Source organism: Pollachius pollachius (genome assembly GCF_949987615.1).
Source record: "Pollachius pollachius genome assembly, chromosome: 9".
NCBI lineage: Eukaryota > Metazoa > Chordata > Actinopteri > Gadiformes > Gadidae > Pollachius > Pollachius pollachius.
In genome coordinates this window covers 23,501,358-23,526,947 of record NC_136942.1, presented here as the reverse complement: position 1 = coordinate 23,526,947, position 25,590 = coordinate 23,501,358, and the positions used below count along the sequence as shown (strand labels likewise).

The following is a 25,590-nucleotide window of genomic DNA, read 5'->3' as shown; positions in this document are numbered from 1 at the left end:
GCCTGGAGCCTATTGCAGCTTTAAACCCCATCTCTCCTCCTCAAGGAGCTTGGAGCATATTGCAGCTTTAAACCCTTTCTCTCCTCCTCAAGGAGCCTGGAGCCTATTGCAGCTTTAAACCCCATCTCTCCTCCTCAAGGAGCCTGGAGCCTATTGCAGCTTTAAACCCCATCTCTCCTCCTCAAGGAGCTTGGAGCATATTGCAGCTTTAAACCCTTTCTCTCCTCCTCAAGGAGCCTGGAGCCTATTGCAGCTTTAAACCCATCTCTCATCCTCAAGGAGCCTGGAGCCTATTGCAGCTTTAAACCCCATCTCTCCTCCTCAAGGAGCCTGGAGCCTATTGCAGCTTTAAACCCATCTCTCATCCTCAAGGAGCCTGGAGCCTATTGCAGCTTTAAGCCCCATCTCTCCTCCTCAAGCAGCAGACCGAGCCTATTGCAGCTTTAAATAGTCCAGCATTCCTTGCGGTGTCCCAGTTCCTCTGTCATGGATTCACCAGGAATGGGGAGAGGGTCGTTTTCCGCAGTATAATGGAAACACCGCAAGGGCTGCAGCACAGGACAACTTAAAACTTTCCGGAGACGAACCGAACGGTAATACATCTTTGATCTAATTTATTATTTTGTTCTTGTACCGCAGGTAAGATGTTACTTTGTCGCGTTTGGTGGTGAAGTGGGCAATGGAGGAGAGGAAGACATTGGCGAAATTCCTTCATCACAGATTTTTCCTTAAACTTCAGGCTGAATACGAGGACTGAAGCGGACTCGGATCGGTCCGTCAGGCTATAGACTTTACATCTATAAATCCTGTTTATATTGGGACAACTATCAGGCTCCTCTGATCCAGGAATTAGCCGAAGCTCAGCCTTCATACCATTGGGAGACATATAACGGAACATCAAGAGTCAGGAGGCTCATAGTTCAGCGGTATGTCTGGATGGAAGTGTATGTTGATGATCGGGTCGACCTTAACAAACCTGGTGATTAACATCTGCATCATTGTGATGAATTGTGTCTGCACGTCTGAATCCTCTCATAATCAAGCTTTGGTTTGGTTGAGACTTAGAGAACTTCTGGTTGGGGTTTCTATGCCATTATTTAAATACCTCACAAAGACAATGGAATATCAAATCGTTGAAGGTGAAAATACGGAGGAAACCCTTAAAGTTGAACATTATTTATGAAAGTTAGTAGTTTAGTTGGCATTTTAACTCAGATGTCGGCCACTCGATCACTTTTCTGAGTCCAGCTTTAGTTTTGGTCATGTTCATATGGTCCAGGTCATTTTATTCAGAGGCCAAATCACTGAATATTAGGCTAGGCTAGTGGGGCGACATATATTTAAAGAAAACCATCTTCCAGAAGCTATGCTATGGATGCATGCGGTGCATTTTCAATGTAATGTGATATTAAATAATTAAATGCATGCTTTATGAAGTTGGCCTTCCTCAAACCAAAGCAACTATAACATGTTTCGGTTGTACTGTTATTCCCCTGCTGGCTGTGAAGCCCTGAGAGATTAATATGGCATGGGAACAAAGGCGGCATTATGATGGCTGAAACCTGCCGTCCAGATGTTCACGGTTCTGCCAGCCCTGACCTCTGGGCCGGAGAGGGTCTGCTCTGGGTTCTGGAGGCTGGTAGTTTAAAAGTCGTGCAGGCGGCTCGCACCGGGGGATTCAGTATGCTGCGGGCTGAAGGCTTTCATACTAGACACGCAATCTCAATTAAATCCTATGATTTGGGATTTTATCCTAAATTCAAAGCTACTGCATAACACATCTTCCAGCTTCCCGTCCATCTACATCTGTCTACATATTGCCAGTAGTAACTACAGACTCTTGCTGTTACTCTGGCATAGGGCTGTGCGATATGGACAAAATATTATTTTGCAATATTGGTCATTTCATGTCTCGATAACGATAAATATCACGATATAGTACGTTTTCTGTGAACTCTTTAATAAGAAAAATCGACCAAAAACCACCATATGCTACCTTTGGATAATCCTGTCAACTACATACAAATTAAAGTCTCTTTTTATTTTTAAGTGACTTGAGCATTTCTGTCACAAATGAGAAAAAGGTTAAATAAAAAGGTTATGAAATGACAAAAGTAAACACTCAGTTTCTAGTTTTAGAAATGTCCAATTATGCAGCCAATAAATAAAGTCATCATAAAGGTTCATAGGTTTCATCAATCTCAAGTACTGCAGCCAGTAAGTAATAAATAAATAAGAACAATAGCAACATACAAAATCAGAACCAAATATAAAAACACTGTTTCAGGTTTAACAATTCTCAGATGGACAGCCAATAAACAGCAAGTAGGCCTACCCTCTCTAATTAGACCCGATCATCAAGATCACCGGCTGTCTAAAGACTCTCCCTGCGTTTCAATGCCCGTACTACCATACTATTTAGTATGCAAGAAAAATATATAGTAGGCCTATGTCCCAATACAAGTATGGAACATGCAGTATCAGGATATTGAACTACATCCGGTGGCATTTTGCAGTATGCAAACCAGCATGGTTTCTGGCTCTTGTGCCCCACAGTCCACTGCAGCAGAAGACACATGGCTGGAACTACCGGCGCACTGATCAGTGACATAATCTGTAGTATGTCCCAATTGTATTCAAACTGTGTGGAAAGGTACATACTTTGCTAGGGTAGCTGCAGTACATAGTACAAGTGAAAAGAAAAATACTTTTGACCCTTACAAAGTCGATTTGTTGATTTTTGTATTTGTCGAGCAAGTCTAGTAAACATAAAGCAGGGTCTGAATGACGTAAAACACTGCCATAAAGTAAAATAGCGATAGAAACAATAGAGGCTAATATCTATCTATAGACTTATTTTTTCTCTCGTGCCCCGATATATATCTTCGATATATCAATATATCTTCCTATCAAACAGCCCTACTATGGCTTCTTTGTGCATCTTTGAATCTGTGTAACCGTTGCTGTTGCTGCTGTATAACATTTGTAGGTTCTACTACATGACGCACACAAATGAACACAATACAAGGAACCTAAAAGAAAAAAACGTGTTTATTTGGAATAATTCTACGAGTTTCCCCATTTAATATTGCAAATGCCAACTCATAATATTCAGTAAACTTCATAACATCCCGGATTCATTATCTATTGTTTAAATGGTAAGCATGACTTGTTCTGATCATAATGGAATGGAGAATAAGACGATGCATCACAATCAATAACACACCTCTTGGGTTTGGTTGAATCACTGAAAATAATATATTTTTTGCATCAATAATTATTGTGTTTAGAAATTGTATTACATCCCACATATGTCAGTGTGAACAGCTTCTATGATATTAATCTTTATATGGGGGCAATGCATCAGGATCAAATGGAGTGACTTGTTAACCCAGACAAAATACCCCAGGCCCATGTGCCCATAGCTCTCGTATCTCTGGTAGTCACAGGCTGTTGCTCTCTGCCCGAGAATGCAGAGCGTGATTGTTGTTATCAGTTTCCAAACTTCAGGATCAAGGCAGCAGCTCTTTACTGTGGAGCTGTATAAAAGCATGCAGGAGGTCGTGTTGTTTTGCATGCTAGGCAGGAGTATCTCAGCTGCGGGGGATTCTCATCCCCTTTGGGTTTTCCCCTTCTCTCGACTTCATTTCTGTATTTTCTTCTTGGTTTACTCCTTGTTTCCGTGAGTGCTGCTGCGTGTATCAGCCTGTGTCGTGGTAGGCCTTACCCCCTGAGATCAGAAGTGTTCTGGTACCAGTTACTGACCAGTATAAACTCTTAGTAATAAAATGGTGCGCTACACAGGAAGTACATTTGGAATTAAACATTGTTTTGAAATGGATACTAAGGAGTCTGAAGTACTATAACCAATCCTTACTATCTACCACCAGTGAGTAAAGAGCGACCTGATGTCTTCAGGAGAAGGAGAGCATTGTCCTGGGTTGTGTTGCCTCAGACTTGTCTCTGCCCCCAAGTCTTGTGGTCATTTTCAAAGTATAGACTCCATTGGTCTTTCATTGTAATGAACAATGGAATGCACTTGCTTGGAGAAGTGTTAATTAGCGTTTGTGAGTGCTTCACTGGTCGCCCTGCTCTGATCTTTGTTCCTACTTCCCCTCCACCAGAATAGCATAAAGTCTCCATTGTATTCAATGGCTGCTTGTTTTACTCTCATTCACCAGCATGCTGCAGTTTTGTAGATTACTCAAGTACGACACTCATAATGCAGATATACATATATTTAGTATAAATAATCCAACATTATTGTTATTTACTGAAGAAGAAATCCTGGTCAATGTGCAGCCCGCAGCACGGTGGTGGAGGCCTGCTGTTCTTAGTATTTAGGAACTCAATAGACACAGAGCCTGCGACTCCCCCTCCATCTCAACATTGTGGCAGGCTGGAATACGTCCTCGTCCTCCACAGTCGCTCAAAAGACCAAATCAACCATTGTGATTGCATTGTATTTTATTTGTTTTTCACTATAAATGTATAATTTCATCGGCAGAATCCTGTCCCTCTCTTCCTCAATCTCCTTGCCTTCCCAGTCCAATGATGGATCAAGGGAACAGGCGGGGTGGGCACACCTCCAAACACTGGCACGGCCAAAGGGAAGGAAGGGGGTTTGTAGAGCTGCAGATGGCATGCTTCCCTCTATCGCTGGGCTGGCCTGGCAACAACCTCCAACACAACAAATGGCTTGGTTCACAGGCAATAGAAATCTAAAGAATTGTTGGGTTTTTATTGTTTGTGAATTATGCGTTATGAATTATTTATTCTGGTTAAACATCTCTTATATGCAAGTCAGAGTAACATTGTTTATTTTCAATATTAAATGTCATCACACTCGCATTCACACTCATGAAGAGGGCCCATTTCCCAGTGCTCCTCTGTACCAACAGATTGCTTTGTTATGTTACAAACCTGTTGCTCTGGCTGTGGCTCTGTCAGATGTTGGGGTGGAGGCCGGAGAAGGGTAATGAACAGTGGGATTCACCTACTTTTGGTCTACCTAGAGAAGTTGCAGTTTAATATTTTACAACTTATTTATTTGCCATGAAAGATATTGTGGTCAATGTGTAATACGACGCAGTAGGTACATTGTAAGTTGGTGTTATTTAAAGGGCTGACCCCGCATTGGCTGTGTATGTATGTGCTTTCATCACTAAAATATAACGGCCAGGAACGCCCGACATCTAAATGGAAAGTGAGGAGTAAAGCAGCATAGCGCTGCTGTGGTTATGTATGTGAATAATCATGCAACTCAGAAGCACTTTATGTCATTTGAAAGACTTTCTTTGAGTAAGAAAGATATTGGATATTCACCAGATTTTCCCGCTGAGAGTTCCAGCTGGTATTGTACCTGCCGGGAGACACACTGCTCTCCAGCAAGCAGACAGCACCCTGCCCTGAACATCAGCCGCAGTTAACACATACGTGTTCAATTTCAAAATGTTCAGACACTCATGTTCAGAAGTGTATCCAGGTGCTCTACTAGAGTAAAAAGACGGCTATGGAAGCTCTGATTTGAAATGCATTGGAAAACTCACTTCCAATATTTGTAAATTGGTGGAAACTAGATTTCTTCTGTATTTCCTTCATCACTTATACTAACTACTACTAGAAAATGCATTTCCTGCAGAAAATCTGGTGAGTGCTTTAGTGCAAAATGAGGTAGAAAATATGTTTTAGAAGAGCAACATAGTTTGAGACGTAAAGCTTAAATCAAGTGAAGGGATTTGAACAGTCTAAATGGAGTTAACAATGTAAACATGCACACCATTTAAAGGTCCCATGGCATGCTACTTTATGGATACTTTAATATAAATATTAGCGGGCCCCTAACACAGTATTTGAAGTCTCCTGAAATTCAGCCGTGTTGCAGAATTACAGCCACTACGAGCCAGTCGCACATTGAGCTTTCCCCAAACGCACCATTTCAGTGTCTGTAGCTTTAATGCAAATGTGGAGGAGAGAGGTGGGTCAAGGAGGAGGGTGGGGGTGTGGCACTGAGCAGCATGCGGCCATGGTACCATGCGCTCCGTTTACAGTGGATGTATCGCAATGGCGAGGCGCACACAGCCTTTGGCCGTGTTCTGTAAATATTCTAGAACACTCTGGGTGCTCTGGCGGGAGTCCTGGCGCTCTATATCTAAATAATATCATATTATACATAGATATCTATATCATATAATATATATTATCATGGCCAAAAGCTGTGTGCGCCTCCAGACGATATTATGAATCTCAAACGACTGCGTCAGGTTCTCCGACGTCTCTGGTTGTTCCGTGTCCACATCAATCTGAATTGGACTGAAACACAACATGGAGGAGAAAGGGATGGTTGCCCGTGATTGTCTCCCGCCGGAGCCCCGCTGCCCGCTGCCGGCAACAATCCCTTTCTCCTCCTTGTCGCGGTTTGTGTACTTCAGGGCGTCAAAGCCAAAGTTCCTTTCCCCCAAATTCCTTCTCAACCATGGCTGAGATAACTCCCACTTTGAGCCTCGTTGTGGAAATACCAGAGACGTCAGAGAACATGACGTGTTATGCGCCATAACACCAACAGCATAACGGTTATCCAAATATCAAAGCAGTACACAACACTTGCGTTACAGTCCTGGAGCTCTATATCTAAATAATATCATATTATACATAGATATCTATATCATAAAATACATATTGTCACGGCCAAAAGCTGTGTGCGCCTCCAGACGATAAAATGGCCAACGACTGCGTTGGGTTCTCAGACGTCTGTTGGTCTTCCACTTCCACTTCCACATCAATCTGAAGTAGACTGAAACGCGACATGGATGAGAAAGGGATTGTTGTCCGCGATGGTCTCCCGCCGGAGCCCCGCTGCCGAGGCCCACCGTCTCTGAAGCAGGCAGCAGGCAGTGCTGAGGTGGTGGTGCCTCGCGCACCGGATTATAAGGCGCATAGCATAGAAGATACTGCAGTCAAACGTTTGACTGGGGATGCGTTATGCATCCACTAGATGGAGCTGTGCTAATTGTATAGCTCGTCACGCGCAACGCAACTGTGAGGACGAGTTGCTGCATTTAGCAGATATAAAACTGGAACCTTTATGACAAAAAAGTAAAACACAATTACGCAGTTCCAAACCTTAGATTTTTAAAATATCTTGCAAACGTGAATGATACAAAATAGAGCATCGCACCCTCGAATCTTGTAGTGTGGCCAGTCTTCCGCCCGATTTCCTGGCTCTGTGATCGTATAGTGTGACCTTCCTAATAGTGGAGGAATATCTGTCGTGTGGTCTGAACCAGCCATAAAGGGAATGTCAACAAAACAGTCAGACAAAGTCAAACTTTATTAAGCGTTCTGACAACTTTGTTCATTTGTAAACACGAATTGATCCATATATAAGGCGCTCCGGATTATAAGGCGCACTGTCGTTTTTTGAGAAAATTACCGGCTTTTAAGTGGGCCTTATAGTGCGGAAAATACGGTACTTCAGGGAGTCAAAGCCAAAGTTCCTTTCCATCAATTCCTTCTCCAACATGGCTGAGATAACCCCCACTACGAGTCTCGTTGTGGAAATACCAGAGACGTCAGAGAACCCGACGTGTTATTCGCCATAACACCAACAGCAGAACAGTTATCCAAATAACAAAGAAGTGTACAACAGTCGTAGCTCATTGTCTCATTGGCAGGCCAAATTCTCTGGGCAGGCAAAGCAGAGAAGGGGAGGTAACATGTCCCCGTATGACGACATTCCAATTGTCCAATTTCACACACATAAACCTCAAAAGGTCTGTGTAAAGAACACACTGACAGTCAATAAGATTACATTAATACACAACACATAGGCATGTAAAAGACCAATGGTGAGCACAATAAACACCGGAATGCGACCTAATTGACTTCATAACTTTTACGTTAAAATAAAACGACTCTCAAAATAGTAATGCATAATATGATCTTACATTTATGTAGAACCGAAATCCACCTTACAGTCAACACCAGCTCGACTATACATCATGAATCATATCTACTTACGATTGGCACAGAGGTTTGAGTGAGACGTCTGATGGCCCTGCCTCGCCCCTAATTATTATTGGACAGGCAAGCATTGTTTTTAGTATTTAGCTTCTACCGGGAGTACACCCGGTTATGCAGCAAGCTTTTAGCCATATAAATGGGGGTCCCCACAGACAAACGCTGATATATAAAAATCATATTTCCAATCGATTTTTTTTTTTTCTATCATGAAATAACGTAACCGTTTAAGCTTGATATCATGTTTCTAAGATAAATATTGACGTTCTTTAGGCTCTGAGACGTCCACAATAGTGACCTTTCATAGCTGCCTTGGGCTATCGCGCTCCAGCCTCACCGCCAAATCTGGCAACCCTGCCTGAACGTCCTCGCGCTCGAGCCGCAACGTAACTCAATGAGACCAACTGGAAATATACGAAACCGGTATGAAATTAAACTGTGAATCTGAAAAAAGTATAAATAATAACGACATGCCTACAAGTGTGCTGATGTGTTGAACGTTTGAACGAAGGTTAATGATTTAAAATTGAAGTTACGAAGTCCAAAGTAGTTGAAGTGTCAGAGAATGCGTTGAAGGTTGAAGTCAAGTCCGAAGATTAGTTCAGTGCCAAGGGACGAGAATCTTTAGATTGCCACTGCAGTTATCCTGAATTGTCAGCTAGCTCACCATGAGCACACATCTGCACCTGTTGCACCTCCAAGACGTGGCTTGCATGGTAAAAGATCTTCTTGAGAAGGTCCCGTTTCTTTCAGCCTTGTGACCACAGCACCAGTGTCTGGTTTCTGGGTGCCAAAACCTCATTGGCTCTACCTTTGAAAATGCTGATGGAGATGATGCCAACCTCATAGGACAATTCTTAATCTTCCTAATCAGTCTCTTTCTTCCTCAATAGTGTTTTGGCTGTTGAGATTGTTCTATGATATTTTCTATTGCCTGTATGTCCTCTCAAAAGGTCCTTTCTTGTTGCATAAGTTGCATTTAGTTAAGTAGCTTTACACATTGACATGACTTTTTCTCATCAGTGGAACTTCCACTGATTTTATGTGTTTTTCTCATTTGGATCCACCATCTCGTATTGAGCTACTCACGTATTGAGTAGAAATTGTTCAATCGTTGGTGTGTTGTGGAAACACAGGTTCAGTTTCTTTGCAAACCCTGCTCCTTGTATTGTCCTCTTGCTTGAAAATTACATTGTTTAGGGCAAGGTACTAATTGGCCAATTGTGGAGAAATATTGAATGCTGGTCGTATGGCGTGCTGCTGTCTATATAGAGAGGCACCATTCTGCTATGTACTTATGGTTCTGTTGTTGGAACGCTCTTGGCAGGCACTCATTGTTTTAAAACTTGTTAACTCCGGGGAACTCCGCCTACCAACCACTAAATGTTGCCGGTTTTAGTCAACAACCATACGCAAAGGGGAAGGCTTTAATTAATTATTTAATTGTATATCCTGATTAAAAACGAAATGCATATCAACAAAAAATAAAATGTATTTAGAAGATGAAGTTACGACAAAATGATTATGGTTTGCTTGAGGTTTACTCGAGTACACGTTTTACTTTTGATAACAAGCAACCAACGCGGTCCTATCTGTGAGTGGTGAATGTTATGTAAAGGCATCTTCCAGTTGATATTTGATGAATGGTTACAGATATACATCTATAATATATGGTTATATAATAGGCAGGAGGCGGACCTCCATTCAGATAGAGTCTACTTTTGCTCTGTTGTTAATCTCAGAGGTGCGTTCACGTAAACAACAGATGTCACTGGTTAACCTTCAACCATCTATGTTTCCCACAGAGCCTCCCCATACCCATCACTGGACATCTTAAAACAACCTCCTGACAGCTGAGGCCTGGTGTCCCACATGCCTTGACATGGGGAGACCCTGGTTCTGTGTTATGTAAAGTAAAGGTTTGATGATGCTCTTTCAATACAAAACTTAGGATAAGAGTGCGGCAGGGATGACATATTTCTTCTGTTCTGGACTTCCGAAAGAAGTCCAGAACCATCCGGTTACCATCCGGTGAGCTGCCGTGTTTCTATGCTCCAACCCAGTCAAATAAATGGCTGTTTTGGCTAACTTTGTTTCTGCAAGAGGTAGATATCTCATCATGGATACGTCATACCTGAGACCCAGGGGAACCTGTGCATCAATTTTGTCATGTTTAGCCATCTGGAAAGATCATGAAGGTAAGGGAAACATTAGAGGAAATGGGCAGAGATTGGCCGGCGGTTTCAAGTTGGAGAATTAAGATAGAAACCACAACGCTTGTATGTGGACAACTTCCTTTGTATGTAAGGGGCAAAAGTTCAAAGGAGCCCGTGGCATGCTCCTTACCTGATTTAAACATATTTTTGTGCATTTAGCTCGTAACTTTTTCTTCAAATTAGATAGAGGTCTGATTCTCATGCATGTTGGATCGAAAGGTTTGGGAATGTGCTCCAAATCTCGCAAGCAGGCAGTTGGCTGAGCCATCAGGCGGCGGAGCATTGGATGGTGCCCTTCTTTCATGTGAATGTGTTTGAAGCCTACTTTCATATGAAAGAGAACCCAGGTCTCTCGCTCTTTCCAAGTCTCCTTGAGCCCTAGATCACCTTCTATTGGTGTCACTTCCTGTAGGACTAAGCCTCCAAAGGTTTCATTCATTAGACCATAATGCCCTTATTCATATTTAAGAGGCCAGTCGTCTTTATCTGACTCCCAATTAATTCTAGGCCCCCATAAATTGTGTTTTTTCTTTTCTTTTGATGGCCTCTCAGTAGTAGTAGTATTACATCACTTCCTGTAAATCTAAAACCACCAAATAGATAATCTTGTCTTTTACTTTAACCAAAAGATTTACCCACAACTAGCACAACTCTTCGCATGTCGTTTTCTTTAAAAGAGGATCTGCCCTTAGGTTGGGTAGAATCTTGTACAATCTCAGTTTATCCTGTTGTCTTGCTTCCATGGCTGCAACACGCTGTGTTTGTGTGGCAAAATGTTTCAATCTAGCAACCCAGGGCACTCAGAATAGTGAATTACAACGCACAGGCCAAAACAAGCACTGTTGTTGGAGAACCCAGTATTTTGAATATGCCTGTTTCCTTATTCTCTAATGAGTACATGGTCATTTAATCATTTAGTAAAGTACTTTTGTACATATTATATCTTTAACTATGGGGCTCATTCCATGGCACTTTAATATTATCCTTTTATATGTTACTTCTAGGACTAATCTTTCATAAATTCAACATCAGCTTCCAATTTTTCTCCCAGATCTATTACTCGTACGACTTCCAACAACACAACACAACTGCCATAATGTAATCGTGTTTTACTGATTTCTGAAACCACAATACCAAAGATAAAAACGTTTGCAAACGTTAATATGCATTCAATGAACAAAGATTCTGAAAAAAAGAGCATAATTTCTGGTTTATGAAAACACAGTTTATGCCTTAACTCTCTTGAAATATTGCATTTTCACTTAAATGAAAAGGAAAGTCAGCCATTTCTTTCCACAGATGGAAACCTTTTTGTCTATTGGTGGTTTTTCTCATGGGTCTTTTTGGGGTCATATTGACAAAAGGCTGGAAATGGCTAGCCACTTGTCAGCTATCAGGTAGTGAAATGGACTGAGAATATCTGTTTTAAGTTCACTGTGCCTTCCTCTTTATGAGCCAAACATGGGCCATATCTGACCATTCAAGCCATTCCTTCCTTCATTGGTTCAGAGTATCTGTCTTGATTATCAATCACATGTGCGGGAAATGCAACACTTCTCAATAGTGGAGAACGTCAGGAGGGAGGGAGTTGAGAGGAAGGAGACTTTCTTTTTCAGTTTTAAAAGTGGGCTCTCTTCTGCTGCACTTGTGACTCTTATCTACACCTTCATCCTTTAGAACTTTTAACTTTCACTTGTTTGTTTTTTACTTACTTTAAAATGTATTGATGGCGGTTTGGTTGGTAAAATAATGTTAAAATAAATAAATCCCTTCTGTAAAAGCATGCATTGAACCAAGACAGTAACATAAAAAAAATGAAAAAGCAAGATATTTGCGGGGTAATCTAGTGTTCCTAAATACTGTTAAGTGCCTGAGAACTGTATTACAGTACAATACATTTTTTTATACTAAACTACCTTGGCTTGTAAGTAATAAGACGTCATGGAGAGAGGGTTGTGGGTCGCTGCAGTGTTGCCATGTCTGTGTTGTGGTACACGTGAGGCTGCTTCCTCCTAATCCCAATACTTTCTTCCATTTAAGGGCAATCGGGATGAAAGACAAAATCACTTTGGAACCAGCTGTAAATATGCCAAGAATGATCAACTCCTTCCTAGCAGCTACCCCTTATGTGTTTACACGTGCGCATGACACAGTTGTGTACCAGCAAGCCATCCTCTAAAGTAGGCTTCAGAAGCCTTCTGCTTCAGTGGTGGAGTCTCAGTGTCCTTAGGGTCTAGAGTTGGTAGGTTATGTTGGGTAGTGTTGTGAACGTGTTTGAAAGTGGTCCTATGTTGCTTCAGCTGTGCCATGTTTGACCCTGTCTGGGTTATGGTCCAAACAGACTAACCCCATGGACGATTTGGAGGAAATGTCCCAGAGAAACCGCTTAATGACGCATAATGTGCAATCCTACGGAAGGAAAATTTCCTTTTCCTGCAGTGTTTTCTTTACCATGCTCTGATATCAATCTGAAAATGACTAACCGGTTATCCGCTTCGCTAGAGTGGCTCCAATGAAAAATACTGACCAGTGTACCAACTTAATATTTCAAATAGTCCTTTATGCACTGATAACTAAATTGCTCCCTTTGTTTTGTCTAGTCCCTTGTATGACTGCTCTGTGTGAAGTGCATATTTTAATCTTCGATGTGCTAGCTTTTCCTTTGCCCTCCTCCCCCTCGGTATCATTAACTTTAACAGCCTTTTTTCTCTCCCTTGCACATTTCCTGTCCTTTTCCTGCTTTTTGTAAACGTCATCAAGCTGCTCTCTCTCTTCTGCTCTCATGTGGTTTGTGAAACAAAAGCAGGAACTTGACTTTAGAGTCCCGGTTGGAAGGTCTTCCTGTAAGCACCCCACACAGACCTAACACTATTCTCAGGATGAGAACAGAGAAACGGTGTTAAGTCCGGCTGCTTACCCCATGCTAAGCAGGACCATTCCAAAGTTAATATTCTCCTTATCCTTATTAAGCAAAATAAAGTTATTCTTTATTCAAATGTTTTCGTTTATAAAATAACCGTTGCTGCATGCTATGTGACGCATCAGCTTAGCTTGCATTTATTCTCTACATAAAGGATGTGATATCACGGCAGGGACGACCAATCACCGGCCTTGGAGAGCCCTTCCTGGAATCCTGACCCGGCATTTCCTGTTTTCCTCTCCCAGTAAGGTAGCTGACAGGACCAGTCCCCTACGCCGCCATCAGAGGAGCCGTCCCACCATGGGGCCCGTCATGGACTGGTGACATGGAGCTGAAGGTTTGGGTGGACGGGGTGCAGAGGGTGGTCTGCGGGGTCACCGAGGCTACCACCTGCCACGACGTGGTCATCGCCCTCGCCCAGGCCATAGGTAGGACCACCTGCTCTACGTCCTGCTCCTCCTGATCTTCGTATCTCCTCTGTTTGGGAGATAGTTTGAACACAAATTGGAACTTAAAATCATTTTTCAACTAGAAGTATTGAATTTGTAACGGGCAGTGTGGTGAATATTTGTAGCGTTGATAACTGGGAGCATCATGTTTCCAAACCAGGATTGCACTGATGCCATTAACCGTTTGTCTATTTGGTTGAATAGTTTTTTCACTGCAGATCACTTGAGCAGTGGTTCTCAAACTTTTTATACCGCGTACCACCACAGAAAATATTTGTCTCCCCAAGTACCACCATTATGACAGATGTTATCAAATAAAACAACATACAGTAGCGTAGGCCTGCGGCCCCATTCAGCTACGCACATCACATTCAGGAGGCACATTTATTCTTAAAAATAATATTATTTATTGTTAGCTGTTGTCAGCTGTACAAAGTGGTAACACTAGAACAGAGACAGGGAAACACATACACATGCACACACAGCACGTGAGAACATGATCTCATGGTAAATGTATTTCCATTCTCCAGCGGCGGCTGGCGGTTTTAAAGTGAGGGAGGAAGGACTGTGCGCTTGGTTGCCCTTGGCCTGCTTGCACTGTTAGTGGCGTATGGTGGCATAAGTATGTGAGACTCAAGTTGTTTGAGGGTGTTTTGGTGAACTAAAAAATAGCAGGGAGGGATAATTATGTGAATTGATACAAATCCACCAGTGACGAAGGGCAGAAGGAAAGGATGCACAGCCAATTAGTCAAATCAGGCCTACTCTTGATTTGTAAAACTAAATTAAAAAATCTGGGCCTAGCGTTGGGCCTATTTTTGCCCTCAGTGACTGAAGCTATTGGTTGTAATTTGGCTATGTTTATTTTCAGCTACAATTGTTTTAAGGAAAAAGAAGACCAAAGGTGATGCCGTTTAAAATGCATCATGCTCTGAATCATTCACTAACATCCTTTCCACAATATCAAACAGAACGGTCAGAGTAACAAACAATTAAAAGAACAACAAGAACATTATTTCACAACTATTTGCATAGGCTGTAAGCCTAACATTGTTTGAGGCAAATGTGGATGTTAATGGATGTTTCAGAATGTGGGTCATGGTGTTAAGCCATTAATTTCATTTCCATTCCATTTCCCCCACAATTGCATACAAATTCACCAGAATGTCTTTGATGCTCAAACCCCAAGGCCGCAACTTATGTTTCCATTTGTCAAGCTTATAAAATGTCATATTTTTGATCTGTAACATTTTAAAGTAAGCTACATTTATCAACCACTGATTAACTATTAATAGGTTAATGCAGTAATAATCATTAACTAATAGTTAACAGTGAAATAAGTCAACTTATTTACTAGTAATAATTGTTGTGTTCATGTTAACTAAGGTTAACTAGGGTTTGTGTTAATCGTATCCATTACCCTCTAACCATAAATCCAACCCTTACCCCTTTGTTAATGCTGTAATAATGCTTATTACTGCGATCTAAATGTGGTGCAGACCTGCATAAACAGCAGCCTGGTTACTGGTATTGTGGAGAGAGGAGCCCCATATGGTGGTGTATCCCAGTCTTCACCTAGTGCCAGCGGAGGGGGGAGAGGCCTCGTGTGGTGGCTGATGAGTCTGCCAGGATCTCTGCGCCCCCTCTCTCCTCCTCACTGTGCTCTGAGAGTCAAGGAAGCTGTGCAGCAGACTGTAGTGACCTCACTTCCTCCCCCGTCACGTCCAAGGGAGGTTTTGGCTCCCTCCCCCTCCCCCACCAGACAGGGTTCTCCTCTCCGAGCCTCCTTCCCCCCCATCTTGTCATTTTTAGAATGTTACGAGCTACATGGATCCACTGAAAAGCAGCTACAGGATCAGAAGGATTGTCTGATCTTTAAGGTGTTCCTGTTTGCTCACAAGCGTTTGAAATACTTCACAGGCGTGTATCGTGGGCTCATTTGAAGTCGAGGTTGTGTACGGCCACCTCCTTTATAATCAAATAAAGAAGGACTCCCCCCCACTCCCACACACACACACACACACACACACACACACACACACTCTGATGGTGTGTTCCCTTCCAGGTCGCACTGGGAGATACACTCTAGTGGAGAAATGGAGGGACTCAGAGCGCCTGCTCGCCCCCCACGAGAGCCCCGTGTCCTCCCTCAGCACCTGGGGTCAGTACGCCGGGGACGTCCAGCTCATCCTGCTCCGCACGGGGCCCTCCCTCACAGAGCGGGGCCCCTCAGAAGGCCCCCCCCTGAGGGGCCCCGAGCGGGGGCCGCTCCGCCAGAGCCTCCCGCCGCTCGCCAAGCTCCGCCCACCCAACGAGCGCTCCATGCGGCGCCGCGAGCCGCGCCGCAAGTCCCTGACCTTCGGCGGGGGCCCCAGGGGCCTGAGGGACATCCTGAGCGGAGGCAGGGCCGGGGAGGCGGAGGCGAAGAGGAGGCTGCTCCTGGGGGCCGGCGGCGGGGGCCAGCCGCAGACGGCAGGGCCCCTGGGGGGCCTCTGGGCCTGCCGCATGGAGGAGCTGGCGCGGCTGGTGGGGCTCCAGAGAGAGACCCTGGCCGTGCTGGAGCAGAGGCTGGCCTCCGGCGAGGCGGAGCTCCGGGCCCTGGGGGAGCGAGGCGGCCACGGCGGCGACAGAGAGGGTGGAGGGGGGCTGACGGAGGAGATCCTGAAGCTGGAGAGACGTCTGAGGAAGAACAAGGCGGAGGCGGAGGAGGAGGACTTCTGGGCGAGCGAGCTGCAGATCGAGCTGGAGAACGAGAGGCAGCTGGAGGAGCGGCTGCAGGAGCTGCGGCGGCGGCTGCAGAGCTGTGAGCGGGACGTGGGGGAGAAGATGGGGCTGGTGGGGGTGAGTGGAGGAGGAGGTGATGGGGGTGGAGGAGGAGGAGGTGGGGCTGTGAGCGGGACGTGGGGGAGAAGATGGGGCTGGTGGGGGTGAGTGGAGGAGGAGGTGATGGGGGTGAGTGGAGGAGGAGGTGGGGCTGTGAGCGGGACGTGGGGGAGAAGATGGGGCTGGTGGGGGTGAGTGGAGGAGGAGGTGATGGGGGTGAGTGGAGGAGGAGGTGGGGCTGTGAGCGGGACGTGGGGGAGAAGATGGGGCTGGTGGGGGTGAGTGGAGGAGGAGGAGGTGGGGGTGAGTGGGGGAGAAGATGGGGCTGGTGGGGGTGAGTGGAGGAGGAGGTGATGGGGGTGAGTGGAGGAGGAGGTGGGGCTGGTGGGGGTGAGTGGAGGAGGAGGTGATGGGGGTGAGTGGAGGAGGAGGTGGGGCTGGTGGGGGTGAGTGGAGGAGGAGGTGACGGGGGTGGAGGAGGAGGAGGTGGGGCTGGTGGGGGTGAGTGGAGGAGGAGGTGATGGGGGTGAGTGGAGGAGGAGGTGGGGCTGTGAGCGGGACGTGGGGGAGAAGATGGGGCTGGTGGGGGTGAGTGGAGGAGGAGGTGATGGGGGTGAGTGGAGGAGGAGGTGGGGCTGTGAGCGGGACGTGGGGGAGAAGATGGGGCTGGTGGGGGTGAGTGGAGGAGGAGGTGGGGCTGGTGGGGGTGAGTGGAGGAGGAGGTGATGGGGGTGGAGGAGGAGGAGGTGGGGCTGTGAGCGGGACGTGGGGGAGAAGATGGGGCTGGTGGGGGTGAGTGGAGGAGGAGGTGATGGGGGTGGAGGAGGAGGAGGTGGGGCTGTGAGCGGGACGTGGGGGAGAAGATGGGGCTGGTGGGGGTGAGTGGAGGAGGAGGTGATGGGGGTGAGTGGAGGAGGAGGTGGGGCTGGTGGGGGTGAGTGGAGGAGGAGGTGGGGCTGTGAGCGGGACGTGGGGGAGAAGATGGGGCTGGTGGGGGTGAGTGGAGGAGGAGGTGATGGGGGTGGAGGAGGAGGAGGTGGGGCTGTGAGCGGGACGTGGGGGAGAAGATGGGGCTGGTGGGGGTGAGTGGAGGAGGAGGTGATGGGGGTGGAGGAGGAGGAGGTGGGGCTGTGAGCGGGACGTGGGGGAGAAGATGGGGCTGGTGGGGGTGAGTGGAGGAGGAGGTGATGGGGGTGGAGGAGGAGGAGGTGGGGCTGTGAGCGGGACGTGGGGGAGAAGATGGGGCTGGTGGGGGTGAGTGGAGGAGGAGGTGGGGCTGTGAGCGGGACGTGGGGGAGAAGATGGGGCTGGTGGGGGTGAGTGGAGGAGGAGGTGACGGGGGTGAGTGGAGGAGGAGGTGGGGCTGTGAGCGGGACGTGGGGGAGAAGATGGGGCTGGTGGGGGTGAGTGGAGGAGGAGGTGATGGGGGTGAGTGGAGGAGGAGGTGGGGCTGGTGGGGGTGAGTGGAGGAGGAGGTGGGGCTGTGAGCGGGACGTGGGGGAGAAGATGGGGCTGGTGGGGGTGAGTGGAGGAGGAGGTGATGGGGGTGAGTGGAGGAGGAGGTGGGGCTGTGAGCGGGACGTGGGGGAGAAGATGGGGCTGGTGGGGGTGAGTGGAGGAGGAGGTGGGGCTGTGAGCGGGACGTGGGGGAGAAGATGGGGCTGGTGGGGGTGAGTGGAGGAGGAGGTGATGGGGGTGAGTGGGGGAGAAGATGGGGCTGGTGGGGGTGAGTGGAGGAGGAGGTGATGGGGGTGGAGGAGGAGGAGGTGGGGCTGTGAGCGGGACGTGGGGGAGAAGATGGGGCTGGTGGGGGTGAGTGGAGGAGGAGGTGGGGCTGTGAGCGGGACGTGGGGGAGAAGATGGGGCTGGTGGGGGTGAGTGGAGGAGGAGGTGATGGGGGTGAGTGGAGGAGGAGGTGGGGCTGGTGGGGGTGAGTGGAGGAGGAGGTGGGGCTGTGAGCGGGACGTGGGGGAGAAGATGGGGCTGGTGGGGGTGAGTGGAGGAGGAGGTGATGGGGGTGGAGGAGGAGGAGGTGGGGCTGTGAGCGGGACGTGGGGGAGAAGATGGGGCTGGTGGGGGTGAGTGGAGGAGGAGGTGATGGGGGTGAGTGGGGGAGAAGATGGGGCTGGTGGGGGTGAGTGGAGGAGGAGGTGATGGGGGTGGAGGAGGAGGAGGTGGGGCTGTGAGCGGGACGTGGGGGAGAAGATGGGGCTGGTGGGGGTGAGTGGAGGAGGAGGTGGGGCTGTGAGCGGGACGTGGGGGAGAAGATGGGGCTGGTGGGGGTGAGTGGAGGAGGAGGTGATGGGGGTGAGTGGGGGAGAAGATGGGGCTGGTGGGGGTGAGTGGAGGAGGAGGTGATGGGGGTGGAGGAGGAGGAGGTGGGGCTGTGAGCGGGACGTGGGGGAGAAGGTGGGGCTGGTGGGGGTGAGTGGAGGAGGAGGTGATGGGGGTGGAGGAGGAGGAGGTGGGGCTGTGAGCGGGACGTGGGGGAGAAGATGGGGCTGGTGGGGGTGAGTGGAGGAGGAGGTGATGGGGGTGGAGGAGGAGGAGGTGGGGCTGTGAGCGGGACGTGGGGGAGAAGGTGGGGCTGGTGGGGGTGAGTGGAGGAGGAGGTGATGGGGGTGGAGGAGGAGGAGGTGGGGCTGTGAGCGGGACGTGGGGGAGAAGATGGGGCTGGTGGGGGTGAGTGGAGGAGGAGGTGACGGGGGTGGAGGAGGAGGAGGTGGGGCTGTGAGCGGGACGTGGGGGAGAAGATGGGGCTGGTGGGGGTGAGTGGAGGAGGAGGTGACGGGGGTGGAGGAGGAGGAGGTGGGTCTGTGAGCGGGACGTGGGGGAGAAGATGGGGCTGGTGGGGGTGAGTGGAGGAGGAGGTGACGGGGGTGGAGGAGGAGGAGGTGGGGCTGTGAGCGGGACGTGGGGGAGAAGATGGGGCTGGTGGGGGTGAGTGGAGGAGGAGGTGACGGGGGTGAGTGGAGGAGGAGGTGACGGGGGTGAGTGGAGGAGGAGGTGGGGCTGTGAGCGGGACGTGGGGGAGAAGATGGGGCTGGTGGGGGTGAGTGGAGGAGGAGGTGATGGGGTGGAGGAGGAGGAGGTGGGGCTGTGAGCGGGACGTGGGGGAGAAGATGGGGCTGGTGGGGGTGAGTGGAGGAGGAGGTGATGGGGGTGGAGGAGGAGGAGGTGGGGCTGTGAGCGGGACGTGGGGGAGAAGATGGGGCTGGTGGGGGTGAGTGGAGGAGGAGGTGATGGGGGTGAGTGGAGGAGGAGGTGGGGCTGTGAGCGGGACGTGGGGGAGAAGATGGGGCTGGTGGGGGTGAGTGGAGGAGGAGGTGATGGGGGTGAGTGGGGGAGAAGATGGGGCTGGTGGGGGTGAGTGGAGGAGGAGGTGACGGGGGTGGAGGAGGAGGAGGTGGGGCTGTGAGCGGGACGTGGGGGAGAAGATGGGGCTGGTGGGGGTGAGTGGAGGAGGAGGTGGGGCTGGTGGGGGTGAGTGGAGGAGGAGGTGGGGCTGGTGGGGGTGAGTGGAGGAGGAGGTGACGGGGGTGAGTGGAGGAGGAGGTGGGGCTGTGAGCGGGACGTGGGGGAGAAGATGGGGCTGGTGGGGGTGAGTGGAGGAGGAGGTGATGGGGGTGGAGGAGGAGGAGGTGGGGCTGTGAGCGGGACGTGGGGGAGAAGATGGGGCTGGTGGGGGTGAGTGGAGGAGGAGGTGGGGTGAGTGGAGGAGGAGGTGGGGCTGGTGGGGGTGAGTGGAGGAGGAGGTGGGGTGAGTGGAGGAGGAGGTGGGTGGGTGGAGGAGGAGGTGGGGCGGGTGGAGGAGGAGATGGGTGGGTGGAGGAGGAGGTGGGTGGGCGGAGGTGGGTGGGTGGAGGAGGAGGTGGGCGGGCGGGTGGAGGAGGAGGTGGGCGGGCGGAGGAGGAGGTGGGGTGAGTGGAGGAGGTGGGTGGGTGGAGGAGGAGGTGGGCGGGTGGAGGAGGAGGTGGGCAGGTGGAGGAGGTGGGGGTGAGTGGAGGAGGAGGTGGGCGGGTGGAGGAGGAGGTGGGCGGGCGGAGGAGGAGGTGGGTGGGTGGAGGAGGAGGTGGGTGGGTGGAGGAGGAGGTGGGCGAGCGGAGGAGGAGGTGGGGGTGAGTGGAGGAGGTGGGCGGGTGGAGGAGGAGGTGGGCAGGTGGAGGAGGAGGTGGGCGGGCGGAGGAGGAGGTGGGCGGGTGGAGGAGGAGGTGGCGCTGGCGGAGGAGCTCCGGTTCTAGACGCAGCGTATTCATAGAATAACGATAACAACACGTTAACATCAGAGGCGCATGGGTCAATCCATCAGCCCATCATCTAAAGAGCGACATGCTAGCGATGGCTACGTGGATAAGGAGCGCGTGTTCAATAGAAACAGACTTGCTCAGCGGCCCCTTGGTGTCAGTGTGTTGAAGCAGGCCTGGAGGAGGAGCGGCAGGAGAGCCAGAGGCTGAGCGAGGCCGAGGCGGGGGCCCAGGCCCTCAGGGCCCGCGCCGCGCTCCAGGCCCAGGACCGCCAGGCCCTCCAGCTGGAGAGCAGCTGCCGCGCCGTGGACCGCTCTCTGGGCCAGAGCAGCAGGAGGCTCCAGGTGAGGAGGGTGTGAAGCGGGGAGGTGGTTGGTGCCCCCTGGGGGGTTTATGATATGACCGGCGCTCTGTCCAAGGGGTGGGTTGTGGTTCAGGTACTTCAACGTACCAGCCCAGTTTAAAATGGCCCCTCAGGGTTAACCCTTAGCCCTCCTGTGCTATCAGGACATGCAGCAGGACCTGGAGCTGCTCACCAAGGAGCTGCGGCAGGTCAACCTGCAGCAGTTCATCCAGCAGACGGGCACCAAGGTGACCGTGCTGCCGGCGGAGCCCGGCGACCCGCTGGCCCCGAGGAGCGCCCCGGCCCCTCCGGGCCCCGGCCACAGCATCGGTGATCTATTTTGTTTGTCTATTTACCGGGGTCGTGCACAACCAAAACGGCCAGAGTTTGGGCAGGGACTGCTGGTTCACCGCTGCAGCCCCTGGGCAGAACCCATCAACACTGATTAACTCAACACAACACAATAAGCAATGATGACAAGCAGACGCACATTATCACTGCATTGTCCCTGCAGGATGACAGAAATAGTTGAAGTGATGGTGGTGCAAGATCATGGATTTATTTATACATCGGGGACATGTCTGCAATAAAAGTTAAACCAATTGTCCTGTTCAATGGTGATCCGGGGATGGAAAATCCTTGGTCTCTCCTTATCAAGACTCTTCCCAGATGGTTTGTAAAGAGTGTTAAATGGTTAAAGCGAGGTCACCTTTGACTTGGACTAGCTTTTAGCGCAGTAAGATAAGTGTGGTCGCCACTGAGTGCTCAACAATAAGTATAACCGCTCTTTAACTTGGATGTACCAATGGTTCAGTCAGATTAAGATGAGCTTATGTCATTAACTCTTGTGCAATGTTCTCTTGAATTTAGGCAGGACTCTTGAAATGAAATAGACTTACCAGTTTGTATAGAATAACAGTATGATTGACAATATTAAAAGCCTTTTAAATCAAGGAAACAGTATGAACAACACTCCCCCTATCCAAGACCGGATGTCATTGGTTCAAAGAAATAGCCCTTTGTGATCTCAGTGGGATGATGTTTCCTGAACCCACACTGCTTAGGGTGCAGGGGAAATTGACCCCCAGTGGCCCTAGGAGGCCCCCAGTGGCACTAGAGGCCCCCAGTTGCTTTAGGAGACCCCCCCAGTGGCACTAGAGGACCCCATGCCAACCATGGCCTGGAGGAGGAATACCCAACATCACCCCGATTCCTTTCAGTCTTACCTTCTCTCTTCATCTTTGAAGGGAGGGGATATTTATATCCCCCCTCCCCCCTGTGGACTGTTTTAGTTGTTTTATTTTTTCTTATGTTTTGTGTGTATGCTATGTGTGACTGTAGGCTACTGCCGCCTGTCTTGGCCAGGACACTGGAAGAGATGTTTAATCTCAATGATGATAATTATTTTCAACTAACCAATAGTAGTTGCCTTGCATTTTAAAATGTCAATGCACTTAGCAGCCCTGAATAACAGTAACAGCTATTTAATCATTGTTTTGCATTCATAGTATACTACACTTTCCATTGAACAATTACCCCAGTTAATAACAACTAGAGGTTGAGCGCACGCAATGCTCGCGCGAAAACTCTAGATGGGTTAAAAACTCAATTCTGTTCATATCCCTTACCCACAAGGGTAGAAATATAACAAATCAAACCACACTCAAGTCCTTTTAAGATGCCAAGACATATTTTGCCTGACAACAAAACCCTTCAGTGGTCTCTTCTAAGATGGTGTCCTCCTAATGAATGTGTTCATCAGCCACAGCTCTGGTCCTCGTTTTTATGGAGCTGAGGGAACTAGTTGCTGTTCACAGCACAATGCTGACCCCTTGTGGTGTGACATTTTATTGAAAGAGACATTTGGAGACAGCCAGAGTGAACTCAATTTTTTAAGTATCCAACTGGAAATATCCCCCCCCCCACCTCAAAGGCACCCTAAAACACACGCCTAGCTCCCTAGCAACAAGTCTGCTAGCCTCCAGTCAGCGTAATGAGAGCAGTGACAGAGCAACAGACTGGGTAGGGAGTTAAACTGACAGGCAGTCTTATCTGTCCATGTTTCATTTTCCGAAATCATAGATTGAACCATCGTCACATGTGTCATTAAACAACAATGATTTCCCCTCTTTGTTCCAGAGTTGGGAGCTCTCTGTGGTTCCCTGAAGCGTCCCCTGTACTCCCACCCGGTACCCGGTCGCCTCCGCGTCCTGCACAGCCCTCTGAAGTCTGGTCTGAACCCCGAGGGGATCTATGTCTGAGGCCCGGCCCGGGGGAACAGCGTCCGCCCTGCGTCTCTCCTCAACCCCCCCAACGCCAGAACCCCTTACGAGACTCTTGGTACAATATACCTCAGTCCCTCTCCTATGCACCGATCTGTCTCCCTCAGCCCCTCATGTCCCTACCTACCGGGACCTGGAGCAGGCTCAGCTGATGAAGGGTAGGGTCATGTTTTATGAAGGCTCCTCTGCAGGGGGGGTTAGAAAACAACAGCATGACGATGAGACGGCAGTGCTCTGCATTGCTTCGACCGCAGCATGAATGTGCATCTCTTGGAAGTGTGTGTTTTGGAGTTTCGGCTTTTCAAACTTTTCCACACGCCGTAGTTCCCAGTGGCGGTTTTAGGCACGGTCGAAGCGGGCAGCCGCCCGGGGCGGTATTATTTCATGACACAAAAAAAATATCATCATGCGCCGCGAAGCGGTTCCCTATGATCTATCATATCACTGTGTTGGGAATTGGCATATTGGTGCCGCCTCCGTTTGCAGGCGACCCTGCTTGCTGAGAGCGTGCCGTGCACAGCAGCTGTCTGAGAAGGGGAAAGGGGAAGGGGGACAGTTCACCTCTGCGTCTTCCCAAATGGAACGGACAAGGAGGAGAACTGTTCCACTGTTTGCGCGGATTGAAGTCCTTATTTAAGCCTGAAGGGTTATGCGCTAACCATACGGAGGAACGCGATCACTGAGCTGCCCTGCCCCAACATTGCATGAGACTTTAGACTCCGCTAGAATCGCCGCCCACCATTATCCGAAATTTGATGTCAACAGACCAAAAATAGTTGGAAAGCCTACAACAACTATAGATAGTTAAAGGGGACATATCATACCACCATATGACATCACTAGTGGGCGTGTCCACCTAGATGTGTGCTTGACAGATCAGTCTACCAGCCTACCCAGTGGACTGAAGTAAACGTTGCTCATCTATACAGCACAGATCTAGGTGGACACGCCCCCTAGTGATGTCATATGGGGCAGATTTTCGAAACGGCTTGTAAGGCTAATCACACTCACACCTGGTGGCATGATATGTCTCCTTTAATGTGACAATCACATTGTTAAAAAAGACTCGGAGCAATGATTTACAAACTATTTTTTGGGAGCATGCTTTTGCAAGCAGTTTGCCGCCCAAGCTGCCCATATGGACGGCACGCGTCTAGTAGGCCTATAGAGCAACACTCTAATGGAATTAGTTGGCTGAAGTCAGTCACACCTCGAATTTCTTGCAATTGAGAAACATACGTTTCGGGGAGTGCTCGGAGCGGGCCACGCCCGCTGTTGTAGAAGGAGCGATACAACCAAGGACATTATTGACTAGGACAAGTTACCTATGCACAAATAGCAAATAGTTTGGTTGCTGAGGAAAACTATTATTTCCAATTGAAGTACCAGAATTCTTGTTCACTAAGTTTTATCCACATTCACATTTATTTAGCCAAATACTATGTTATGAAACATTGCATTTACAATGAAATGTATAGCTATACAATGTCTTTAGTATCTCCTGCAATTAAACTGTGTTATTATTTTTGAAGATAACCCTACGGTTTATTTTAGCCATTTTTTTTATTCTTGTTAATCTGTGAAGATGGCTCGCCAAAGACTATATGGGCTTGTTGCATGTGTTGTTGATGTGGCCATATTTGGATGTTCCTAGAGCAACTGTACCTTCAACGTTAGATGTTAAACCTGAAGGTGTGTGTGTGTGTGTGTGTGTGTGTGTGTGTGTGTGTGTGGTTTTAAGAAGTGACTAAGCAGCTATTAAGTATAAACACAAGTGCCTTATTTTCAATGTAGAGAGTGAAAACCGTTGTACTTCATATATATAGACAAAGCACAGGTCTATCACAGATGCTTGTATCAGATCCTTGATTGTTTCCAAAATGTAAGTAAGCGAGGACATAAACCATGCAAACAAAGGAATGATCTCACAGCAGTGTTATTCAGAAGAATCCATTCACAGCCTTGCACTCCACAAAGGTTAGCCAGCTTATGACGTCACTTTCCAATTGGTTAAGATTGTTTCTATGATAAGTGCTGCAACACTGAATGGACATATACTACAACCTGATGTCATCGTAGCGTAACACTCTGGTCCCTCCGGATGGGGCACCACAGTGGAGCCCAGCCGCGGGGGTCCGCTCTACGTCTTGTGCCCTCCTCCTGTATGATGTCAAAATGTACAACTCTAGTTTCTTCTGCCTTAATGTCCAGCAAAATGTTGACCGGTGATTGGCTGAGTGCCTGCTGATGTAACGAGGCATGGTTTAATAAAAATGTTGTCATCGACAAATGCA

General features: G+C 48.7%; 1 protein-coding gene across 1 annotated transcript; it reads left to right on the top strand.

Annotated features, from left to right (window-relative positions):
* Positions 1-471: 471 nt before the first annotated feature.
* Positions 472-25,590, top strand: rassf8a (Ras association domain family member 8a). The gene is made up of 6 exons (XM_079744090.1): positions 472-593; positions 13,401-13,583; positions 15,670-16,445; positions 20,833-21,015; positions 21,179-21,344; positions 23,154-25,590. Exons 2-6 carry the CDS (start codon positions 13,481-13,483, stop codon positions 23,273-23,275), a joined length of 1,350 nt encoding a protein of 449 aa, XP_079600216.1. The 5' UTR covers positions 472-593; positions 13,401-13,480; the 3' UTR covers positions 23,276-25,590.